Source organism: Diadema setosum, chromosome 18 (genome assembly GCF_964275005.1).
Source record: "Diadema setosum chromosome 18, eeDiaSeto1, whole genome shotgun sequence".
In the NCBI taxonomy this organism is placed as follows: domain Eukaryota; kingdom Metazoa; phylum Echinodermata; class Echinoidea; order Diadematoida; family Diadematidae; genus Diadema; species Diadema setosum.
The window spans coordinates 21937058-21949358 of NC_092702.1; the positions used below are offsets into that span (position 1 = coordinate 21937058).

Here is a 12301-nt window from a genome sequence, read left to right on the forward strand (position 1 = left end):
ACTTTTTACATGCGAGAAATCCAGTACTGTAAAAGTGGATATTTTCGTGTGAGTAATTTCTGGTGCTTGGTTGGGTAAGATGAGTTTCTTGTGTTTTTAATACCTTGTAATTCTTGTGTTTTTGATACCTTGTAATCAAGATATCAACTCCTGGAACATGTGACGAGCAAAACTATTCACGTGAGACTTTTAATTTCCATTTTATCAGTATTAATGCAAGAAATGCAAGGATGAGTCACTATTGAATTATTAGCAATGCATGTTACTCAACTCCTGTGATGTCTACTGGTACTACCTCTCATACGTACTCCATAACATTCCAAGAACATATTTTGAAACGGCATTCTTACCAGCAATGTAGCATTCTTTACTCCAGATAATTTTATTTGATTTATCACAGTGATATTGGAAAAATATTCAATAAAGACTTAAAAACACAAAAAACTCCGGTATTGGTCCGTTCATTTTTTGCTTTTTAATTTGCGAAGTATGGGCCAAGTTGCAACTGGTATGCGACAAACACCGTATTGATTGCCTCTCCCCGATTCTTCGTATGAAATTTCCTTGCGTATGAGTTGCGTCTAAGGAGAATCTGCTCAAGTCTTCTCATCTTTCTTGAGTGCCCTTGTCTTTCTGATTTACTAGACATTGTCTTCCATGGAATGCCGTATGTCTGGCATCTGCAACGAGAGCTCGTTGGGTTTGGAGAGCGCATCCAAATCACACCGAAGAGCAGACATCATATGTGGAGTGCCCGTGAAAAGCAGCGAATACTGATGCTTCAGTACCTGGAGTAAAAATGATTTGCAGGGTGCAATATTGCGCAATTATTTTCAATTATTTCAATTCACCACTTAAACACTTGTATCAGTGCAGGGGATAATGAGGCGTACACTTCTAACCCTTCTGTGCGACCTTTCTTTGCTGGAAGAAAAAGAAACTCCTCTGTGAGATTTCACCACAGTGCAGTCACACTCTGTGCGGTCACGTTCTGCGGGCACGTGCCCATCGTGACAGTGGTGAAGATTCACTGTCACCATGTGACGCCGATATTCGACTCTGATGTTTTATCGTACCCAGATTTTCAGTGTGTGATACAGTAGACTCCCGTTATAACGAAGTCCTCAGGACCAGCAGTTTTCTTTCGTTATATTGAAATTTCGTTATTATCAAACAAATAAACAACTAGAAAAGCGCTCTGAGAGCGCGGACTTCCGCCAAGCAGTTTCTTTCCACCAGTGATCTTGCTCTTCCCAAAGAGATTTTTCTCTTCTCTACCACTGGGGAAAAACTCTTTGGGCTCTTCCACAGAGATCAGTGATTTCCACACCCACAGGTATACATGCTGAAAAATCGCCCGATTTCCCAATATAGAAGCCTTTGTTACGTCATAAACCCTCAGCTGCGCGGCGCATCTCGCCCTAGCAGAAACTACAAATATTGTAGAGTATGCACTTTAGTTCGCGTTTGAAAACATCAAAAATGCGCTGCTTAAACTCCCAAGTTCATTGACCCTACCTTTTCAAATATCAAAAATCCTTCATAAATTCCTCCCAAATTTTCGGATCACTGCCAAAATTTAATCGTTTGTTACTTGTGTCATTCTCAACCTTTCCTGCAAGTTTCATACAAATCCGTGCAAAACTTTTGGAGTTATTTTGCACAAGGACAAACAAACAAACAAACCAACGGTAACGAAAACATAACCTCCTCCCTTGGCGGAGGTAATAAAAATGCATAGAGTGGATAATGTTGCGGCCTGAATTTTTACTTCGTCGTAAACCGGAATTTTGTTATTACCGTGTTTGTTATAATGGGGGTGAACTGTATTAGTTGATTGGAGCCAGGAATGTGCGACAAGTGAAAATTGCCATAATTTCGGCCAAGCTGTATGAAGAATATCTTTAGCAAGAAATGTTGAGTGAGGAGGCATGGAGATGAAACTTTACCGAATGAGACATTCTTGTAAAATGCTATTAAATCGTAAAGGGGCACTTCTCCATAATGAGCTCTGTACATTATGACTTCAAGACTTTACTGACCTGTTCCCATTACTGCACTGCAACCGTGCCATGCTGATACACGGCCATGATTTTGCAGAACTACGTACCTCAATTTCTTCGCTTATTGAGTTTTTCATAACATCATGATCTCAAAGTCGCTTCAAACGAGATACATAGTTTTGCCAGATCACGGCTGTACAGTCAAACCTCTGTACAATCTCTGCACAAGGGAAATCAGAGATGTGGTATTCGAATTAACGTGTGGTTGTTACATACAGGGTTATGTGCAGTAGCTACTACTGTAAAAGTGGATATTTTCGCGCGACTAATTTTTCGCGCTAGGCCGGGTCAGAAGAGTTTCGCGTGTTTTTAATTCCGCGGAATCAAGACATCACGCACAGGAACGTATGGCAAGCAAAAATATTCGCGTGTTTTTATTTTCGTGCTAGTTTCTGGTTGCGCGAAATGCGCGAAAATTTCAACACCGCGAAAATTTCCACTTTTACAGTATGATGGTTATCGAATGTCATGTTACAGTATACCATAATGTACAGTACATTGTATACACCCATGTCAAGTCATTGTGTGAACTGATTACTCTGCCCCTTCCTGACTGGTTGCCATGGCCACAAACATGATCTAACAGAATCTGTTTAAATGATGCAATAGCCAACAAAGTTGTAGTCAGCTGGTTGCTCTGTGCTGTGCAGGTGGACAGTTGTTACAGTGGAAACCAAATCTGCGGTCACTGGTCACATGTGGCAGGCAGTTGTTTGTAGATTCGTAACTACAACATTTTCCTTTGTGGGTGGGGGGGGGGGGGTTGAGGAGGGAGGGGATGACCTTAGAGGTTGTTGGCGAAAGATCTTTGAGCAGTTATTACAACAGACGCCGTATCTGTTATAGTTGCTGGTCACTTTAGGCAGGTGGCCACTGTTCACAGATTCGTAACTGCATGTTTTCGGGGGGCGGGGAGTTGGGACTGGGGGAGATTTTCATTGTGGTCATCATAGGATGGTGGGTGTTATGAACAGGTGGTCACTGTAAAGAGATGCTGGTTGCCATGGCCACAAACATGACTTCACAGCGTCTGTTTGATGCAATAGCCAATAAAGCTATTATAGTCAGCTGGTTGCTCTGCTGCTGAATAGCTGGGCAGTTGTTGCAGCGGAAACCAAATCTGTGGTCGCTGGTTACATTCGGCAGGTGATCACTGTTTGTAGATTTGTAACTACACCTTTTCCTTCTTTTTTTTTGGGGGGGGGGGGGCGTTGACCCCAGGCGTTTTTGGTGAAATCTTTGTATGCAGTTATTGCAGTAGAAACCGTATCTGTTTAGTTGTTGGTCACTTTGAGCGTGTAGCCACTGTTCACAAATTTGTAAGTGTTACACCGTTTCCTGGCAGGTTGGGACCAGGGGGGATTTTATCGTGGTTACCTTTACCATAGGCTGGTGAGTGTTATGGACAGGTGATCACTAAGGTTTGACTGCATATCCTTAGGGGTAAATTTTCCTTTAAGATATCAGCGACTTAATGGAGCCTACCAGTACTACAACGTAGCATACAATGTATGTAATTGTGTGTGTGTCTGTGTGTGTGTGTGTGTGTGTGTGTGTGTGTGCATGTGTGTGTGTGTGTGTGTGTGTCAATGTTTTTATGTGGAGTGTGTGCATGTGGATGTGTCTGTTTGTATGTTTTTTAGTCTCACCAGGTGCTATTTCATTAGTCATGGAGGTGTCTACGTGGTGTGCACACAGGGCTTCCTACAAAAAGGTTTAGGGTTCCAAGTCCTGCCATGGTGCTTTGTGCCTTTGGGCAAGACGCTTTTAAAGGAAACCAAAGCCCAAATATAAATGTGGATTGAGTGAAAGCAGTAATATTAGTAAAACACATCAGTGAAAGTTAAGGAAAATCAGACAATCCGTTCCAAAGTAATGCATTAATTTCTAAAGTATCGGTGCTGTTATTACTGGAGAAGGAGACCACTGCACTTCATGACGTCATGATGGACAAGAATATAAACAACATATCAGGAGAATTCCACAAAATTTCATTTTTCACGAAAAGTGCACATTCCATCAATTTGTTTATAGTGACATACATGTATGCGAAGGCTAATATTATTCCCCCTGCTTACTGAAAGAGGTTAAGTCAAGTGCTCTTTCATTATGCTAGAAAAACAAATACGTCCCATGGATAATGAAAATACATTGTAGCTGAATATGGGCTATCCAGCCATCTTCTTAGATGGAAATGAACAAACAAACAAACATCCCATGGATCATGAAAAGAACCCCTCCCCTCATTTTCTACATTAACCCTTTCAATGGACAGTGTCTACGACACTATGGGGTTTTCTGTGCTCAGCAGAATTCAAAGCACCCAAAGGGTTAATCCCGCCTCCAAATGCATTCACTGTTGATTCTGTGTTCATTCATCTCCGCAGGATGGGGACATAGACAGGATAGCGGACACCGTCGTCAACACAACGGAGAACATCAAAGAAGCCAATCAGGACATCCGAGAGGTGAGATGTAACACAATTTTACAGTATATCAGTTGTTGCCTGCCCAGCAGAAGGGCGCTAGCATGAAATTTCACTCCCAAATTAAATTTCTGCTTGTTACATAATTTGACAGAGATTTGAAAGCTCTTCCTTATGATGTGACCATCATTATTTCATGATTTTTTGAGCCCGCAAGTCTTACGGCCCTTCTGTGAGGCACGCAACAATTTATCTTGACCCCGCGGGATTCCTGTTTACTGAACAACCAGAAACATTCGCGGCAGGACACTTTCACGATTTGGAGCTGACAGCCTTTTTCGCAGCATTAGACAATTGAAAATGACCTCTGGAAGTCAGAGCATTGTGTAGACAAAAACGTTCGCGTTAAAGACACAAAATCTTGACTCCTCGTGAAATTCGTGAAAGTTTCATGCACGCAAGAATTTTTGGTTTTTACAGTATTTTTTTTTTCAACATTAGGTGTCTTTATAACCTCATGATACTACTCATTTCTGACAGAAGCTCTTAGCAAAGACGTAAGCATGTACCAGTACACTGTTCCAGACCTGTCATTTAAAAGGTGTCCATGATCATAATAATGGTAGCTTCAAAATATCCCTCTTTTATCCTCAAACCAATGTGTGGTATATACTCACAGTACCAAACAAGAAAAAAGAAAAAGCACCATCTGGAAATTTGACCTCACAACATGAGATTTGCATTTCTAAAGAATGGATTACCACGGTTTTGTGATTGCACAAGTACGATTCTCACGAGTATGCACACACACCGGAACAGATCCATGACAGCAGTTTGCAATCAATCTTCATTGAATTAATGATATTGTTCAAAAGTGTTGGAAACAGTGATGAGCACAATTATAACATTAAAACAGAAATTCAATCTCAAACTCCCTTGTCGGGCCAAAGCCCACACTCGAATGACCTTCAACAGAAGTTTAGAGAAAGCCTATTCTTCAAAGGATGTGCAGTTTAGAAATTAATCACGTGATTTGCATTTGTAAGTATTAAATCAGGATATTTCAATCAAAGACTTTTACTACATTTTATCTTGAGATATTACAACACTTCTATTTTATTTTTCCCTCCTTTTTTGCACTTATTAGGGTGTGAAATGATACGCATAATACACTGTTTGTGTTTGTTTTCTGTTTGTGTAGACATCTTTTTTTCTTTTTCTTTTTTTTTACTCTGAAAACAGATCTGTAATGTTTCTTTTACAAATGATGAATGTGTGAATTCATTTATGATGGAGAGAAAAGTGTTGGAAGAGGAGGAAAAATGTTTTCAAAAAAGTGCTGAAAAGGGTCATAATTTTTAGTTTGTACATTGCTCTAAGTGAGTGTAATTTCTATTTTCATGTTTTCCCCCCTCTTCAACAGGCAATCAAAAACAACGCCGGACTTCGTCTCTGGGTCCTCTTCTTCCTCGTCGTCTGCTCCTTCTCCCTTCTCTTCCTAGACTGGTACAGCTAGCGAGCTGAGTGTGGCAGCAATAGTGGTAGGCAACAACACTGGTAGTCAACAACAGTAGAATGCAATGACATCAATTGACAACAACAGTGGTATGTAACGACAGTGGTATGTAACAACAGTGATAGACAACATTATCAGTAATCAACTGCAGTGGTATGCAACGACAGTTGAAGGCAGCAACATTTGTATGCAACAACATCAATAGACTACAACAGTGGTATGTACAGTAGCAACAGTGGTAGACAACACAATCAATAGACAACAACAGTGGTATGCATCAACAGTTGGAAGGCAGCAACATTTATAGGCCACCAACATCAATGGACGACAGCAGTAGTAGACAACAGAATCAATGGATAACAACTGTGGTATGCATCTATTAAAAGTGGAAGGCAGCAACTTGTGTAGACAACAGGTACAGAATATGGCAAGCCTGGGTCAGGAATGGAAGTGACAACACGTTGCTGGCAACCGTAGGGAGGAGAGTGAATTGTATGGATGCCAACGCACGGTCCACCACTACAACAAGAAAGTGGCGATGAAAGTGTGGCAGAGGCCAGGAATGTGGAGACTGGTGGCAATAATTGTAGCCACCGACCTACCGACCTGTGTCCACAGACATGGATCACCACTGAGTCTTACTGCCACAGCTTTATGCCAATCATGCTGCGTCCGACCGAGTATCCAAGAAGCGAGGAATGAAGATTAAAAAAGAAGAAAAAAAAAAAAAACGTTTGTAGGGGATTGCAGGTGTGCTTCTGTTTTAGCTGTTGTGACCAGGTACAGGCTTGACCTAGAGGGAGCGTACAGTACTTCTACAAGTTTATGACCCTCAGGTTGGTTGTCATGTCAATAAGACTGTCTGTGCATGGTAGCCTTTAAGAGTAAAGAACCAATACACGTTCAAATTGTCTTTGATGAATAGATTAAGATCAGATGAACAGGATGGAAAATGTTTAACTAGATCAGTCATGGAATTTTAACCCATTGAGGACGAGTCCCGAGTAGACTCGGGCAGGTGTCTACGGGAAATGCGTGCTGTAGCAAATTCAAACCGTCCTCCCAACGGGTTGAAAGTCTCTCGTAAGTGGTGATATAACTGATAAGGAGCAACCACACAGGCAAACTGGAGGAGGACGATGTTACCATCACCTCACAACTCTTCCATTTGTTTGTACACAAAAATGTTTCGTAAAATCTTGTTTTTGATGACAAATCTAGAAATTACCCGGTACCACTGCTTTCACTTTTCAGTAAAAAGTCGTCCATGCTCTGCTATTACACACTATAGATACTTGTTGTGAAAAATACAGGTAATTCTTTGTGAGAGTATGAAAAATAAAGGAAATCTTGTAAAAGATTGCTGCACAGGTCAGCATGACTATGGTGAAGCGATGACATCATCAACTAATTTGATTCGATTACTGTTGTGTGGTTTCAGCTGATATCACTATCCACATTCAAGACAGACAAAATAGTGGGATAATGAACACGATCCAAATCGCGAGAATTTTTTATGGCCATTCAGACAGAAATATCCCGCTAATTGTGATGATTTGTCGGCCAAACTGCACGTGCTTGAAATCTACTGAAATGGTGACCCTGAATTGCCCTTGTGTTCGTGCGCTGTTTAATCATGCGTGTTTTGAATGAAGGGATTGAAAGTCTCGAGATTTTTTGCTCCAGCATTATCACACATGCTGCGATAAGTTATGGCGATAATTCCAAAATAATCGCAAGATTTCTTGGGATTTGGATCACGATGCTGATCATGCTATAAAGTGGGATTGTCATGTCCACACAGGTGAAAATCTCAACATGGGATTGCGATGCAAATCTTGAGATTTGTATCCCGCTAATTTGTGTAAGTGTGAATCCCACTTATGTGTCAATGAAAACATGGTAAGCTTTAACATGTGTCCCTTTCTAGTGTCCATCTTTTCTCTCTGACTGATTTTACTCAGTTTATCAAAGTTAACAAAAGCTTTTTATAGGTAATGACAGTGGAAAGTCTGGATGTCTTTTATGTTTTATACAGATGAATTTCTTGTCAGCATTTGGTAAATCTGAGTTACAGCCAAAGGATAATGTTATGGTACTGGTGCCTCCCATTATAACAAAGTTCTCGGGACAAGCAGTTTTCTTTCGTTATGTCAAAGTTATGTCGTAGCCAAGCAGTAAAGCATGTAAAGAGATATAGATGATAATTTTGGTACCTGAATTTTTACTTCATTGTAACAAAACTTTTGTTATAGCTGTGTTTGCTAGAACAGGAGTGCACTGTTTGGGCAATCAAAATGAGCCGACCCACCCTTCGCTCACTCCCCAGATATTTCTTACCTTGTCACAAGAAGAGGCAAGTGCTGTTTCAGAAATGTTATGTAATCTGTGCAGTTTGCCCCGGAGAAACCATTATCCTGACAGTGTCGAGAGCTTAATTTCATATCTTTCTATGTCTGCTTGTCGAATTTAACTTTAACATTCACTCAAAATTGGTGTTTCAATTCAGTATTGCGTCGAGCATTTTCGAGTCATCCATGCTGCTGTAGTACAACTAAAAAAAAAAAATACTTGGAAAACTGTTGTGCGTAATTACATGATTCTGAAACTTGCACTGTGAGGCCATCGTTATGTCTGCACCACAAGTGTGATTCTGTACAGAAAGGTTGATATCTCTAACCCATTACGTACGAAAAGCTTGGAAGCTCGTGTGCACATCCCACTGAGATTTCAGGATTATGCTGTAAATTGGTTAAAGATGCTTGCAGTTTGCCCCAGAGAAACCATTATCCTGACAGTGTCGAGAACTTAATTTCATATCTTTCTATGTCTGCTTGTCGAATTTAACTTTAACATTCACTCAAAATTGGCGTTTCGATTCAGTATTGCGTCGAGCATTTTCGAGTCATCCATGCTGCTGTAGTACAACTAAAAAAAAAACATACTTGGAAAACTGTTGTGCGTAATTGCATGATTCTGAAACTTGCACTGTGAGGCCATCGTTATGTCTGCACCACAAGTGTGATTCTGTACGGAAAGGTTGATATCTCTAACCCATTATGTACGAAAAGCTTGGAAGCTCGTGTGCACATCCCACTGGGATTTCAGGATTATACTGTAAATTGGTTAAAGATGCTTGTGGAGAGCTACCATTTTGATTACTTTTCTCCCGCGATGTTTGTGGAAAAAAAAAGAAGCATATCGCCTGCAGGGTTACAAGAATTACATTCAGTAAGTAGCGGTGCCAAAAGTTCGCTTTGCAATCTGCGAAACATCGTCATTGTTGACTCAATTGGTCGCTGAGTGTGCTTATTGAGTTCTGATGAGTACATTCCTGGGAAAAGCAACAAGTAGTCTCTTATATTCAACGATGCCTTCGTTATATAACCACCTTCAAAAGGACTGCTAACCATGTAAGCGTGAGTTTTCATTTCAACCACGTGTACACGTAGCTCTATCCACATGGGTCACACAGATTTGTATGAATCAAGACAATATGCAACCATACCATTACATTGTGAGGTAAAATGTGACAGTTGGTCACATGAACAAGAATTTGGCAGGATCGAGTGCTTCATTTCAAACTGCAAAGCCATTTTATCTTCCGAGTCTTCATATCTTTCTTTTTCTTTTTTTTTTTTTTTTTTGGGCTCCAGTGATTTTAGTGAGGCATTAATGGTCAGTATCATGCTTGTGGTTTCGCAAATCAATTTTGATTTCTTGTTTTCTTTATTCAAGATATATGTAATTTTTTTTCCACCTAAATCTAACAGCTTCTGAGAGAATTTCCATTGATTTTGGAATACAAACTCTCTTTTTATCAGTTTGATGATGTAACGTTTGATGACCATGTTCCAGAATAGGTTTTATACAAGAATAATGGTTGATTAGTCATATTTCAAAATTTTCAGTTATTTACCAATTTTACTGTGTTCTCATCTCATTTTTTAGAGTTAAAAAAAAAGTAAATATAAATTCTTTTATTATTATTATAATATTTTTTTTTTTTCATTAGAGGGAAAGGTTAGTGTTGTTTTGGTTTTACAAGTTGCTGGTGGTGATTAGAGGATCTTTGTTGTCATACATACATTGGTCCCAGTATTTTCCAATGACTTCTTGGGAGTTAATTGACAGAGATGTTATCAAATTTAGAGTTGGATTACTTCATCATGTAATCATTCTAGGTGCCAATGCTGGATGCATTTGGCAAAGTGAATGAAAAGTGCTTCGTTTACAATAAATCACACAGATTCCATGAGCATCGAATCTTGTTGTATCGGGAGGCACATGTTGAAATCTCTCAACCCTTGTCCTTTCCTCCAAACCTTCCAATGCCTTTTGGTAGTTGAAATGCCTTTCAGTCGCGATGCCTCTGATAAGAGCCGCCATCGCTGGTGGCATGGGCACTGCAAACGTAAGTCTGCTCTCGTTAGATCCTCAAAAGGATTTAGATAACACCCACTCATAAGGAGAATTGATGATGGTGATGATGCTGACGACATTATACAAACTTCTGTGTTTCTTATTATTGTAATGGAAATGGTTGTCTTCTATGCTGCCTTGCTTTACTGATTTACTGTGCAACAAGGAATGTTTGCGTGCATTTTAATTTTCGCAAATTTTGCGAGAGCCAAGATTTGTGAAATTAAAATGCACATAAAAGTTCTTCTCAACACTATACGCATTGAATGTTAGAGGCAACTCGCGAAAATTTCATGCCGCGAAAATATCGTGTTTTACAGTATATGTTTTCTCTGTGCTTGCCATCCACTGTCCAAGAGTGTACAATTATGACTATCTAAAATCACAGGTTTCCAGTGTTAAGAAGGTTGGAAATATATACAGTGGTGATAAGGAGCGATTTGTTTGTTGTAGAATCAATCTTGAATTATGTAAAAAAAAAAAAAAAAAAAAAGTGTGATATATGATGTCATCACAGTTGAGATATGAATCTAAGATGTCTTATATCAAGGAAATAAAAGTTAACATCAAAATTCAAGTCACTGTGTCTTTGTGTCATTATCTTAATTTCTCACAGTTTTTGTGACACAAGAAGGCGAAGTCACTGAAAATTTAAGGTGGTGGCAAAAGTGAGTTAAGAGAGAGAAACATGCATCTGTGCAAAAATCATCCATGACAAACTGAAATTCACGATACTAAAAGAGTTAAATAAAAGCCCACTGTTACAGGAGAGACTTGTGTTGCTGGAAGTGCATAGTCATGCTTGCAAACTGTTACATGTAGACGAGATCCGTGATTTAGCTGAGGATAAATGATTGGAGTATAGAGAATTAGTTGAGGCAAGAGGTAAGAGAAAGAAAGGAATGACAAAGAGGAAAGGAGAAAGAGGGTAAGGGAGGGAGGTGGGGAAAAGAACATGAGAATTGGGCTTTTAACTCTTTGCGAGATACCAAGAAAATACGGTTTTGGAATGGCTAAGACATCCAAAAACAAAGTAAAACAAAGCGATCGTAATAAAAGGTGAGTCCAACACTCCTATAGAATCGCTCTGTTTTGGATATCTCAGCCATTTCAAAACCAATTTTTTTTTTCAAATAAATGTTGAATTCCTCATGGAATTACATGCTCTTTCATATTTCGTCAGAGGTTTCTCATTATCTCACCAAAAAATGTTCGAAACCTGAAATTAGGTCTCAACCAAAACGATACGATCCCTTTAAGGGGAGAGGTATAACAAATTTTAAAAAATGCAGAGAAAGGAGAGAAAGAATGGGTTACGGTGAGAAGTAGGAGAAAGAAAAGAACAACAGAAGGGGAGTGGTGGGAGAAAGAATGGGTTAAAGGGATCGTATAGTTTTGGTTAAGACCTAATTTCAGGTTTCTGACATTTTTTTGGTGAGATAATGAGAAACCTCTTATGAAATATGCAAGAGCATGTAATTCTATGAGGAATTCAACATTTACTTGATGAAAATTGGTTTTGATATCAAAAAATGAGTGGCATGATTCTATTAAAGTGTGGGACCCACATTTCATTACGATCGCTTTGTTTTACTTTGTTTTTGGATGTTTTAGTCATTCCAAACCTGATTTTCATCAAATAAACTTTGAATTCCTCTTAAAATGGTGTGCTCTGTACTATATCATAAGTATTTTCTTGGTATCTCGCAAAAAGTTAAAAGCCCAATTCTCATCTTCACCAATACTGTATCATCCCTTTAAGATGAGAGGTAGGAGAAAGGAAGAGTAATGGCAAAAAGGAGGGAGAGAGGGGAAGAGAAATGATGGATTAAAGGGATCGTATAGTTTTGGTTGAGACCTAATTTTAGGTTTCT

General features: G+C 39.4%; 1 protein-coding gene across 1 annotated transcript in view; it reads left to right on the plus strand.

Moving 5' to 3' along the window:
• Positions 1-6005, plus strand: part of LOC140241391 (syntaxin-18-like) — a 40330-nt gene extending 34325 nt beyond the window's left edge. The window contains exons 10-11 of the mRNA XM_072321122.1: positions 4451-4531; positions 5913-6005. Of these exons, the coding sequence (XP_072177223.1) occupies positions 4451-4531; positions 5913-6005 (174 nt within the window). The remainder of the gene's footprint in view (positions 1-4450; positions 4532-5912) is intronic.
• The last annotated feature ends 6296 nt before the right edge of the window (positions 6006-12301 follow it).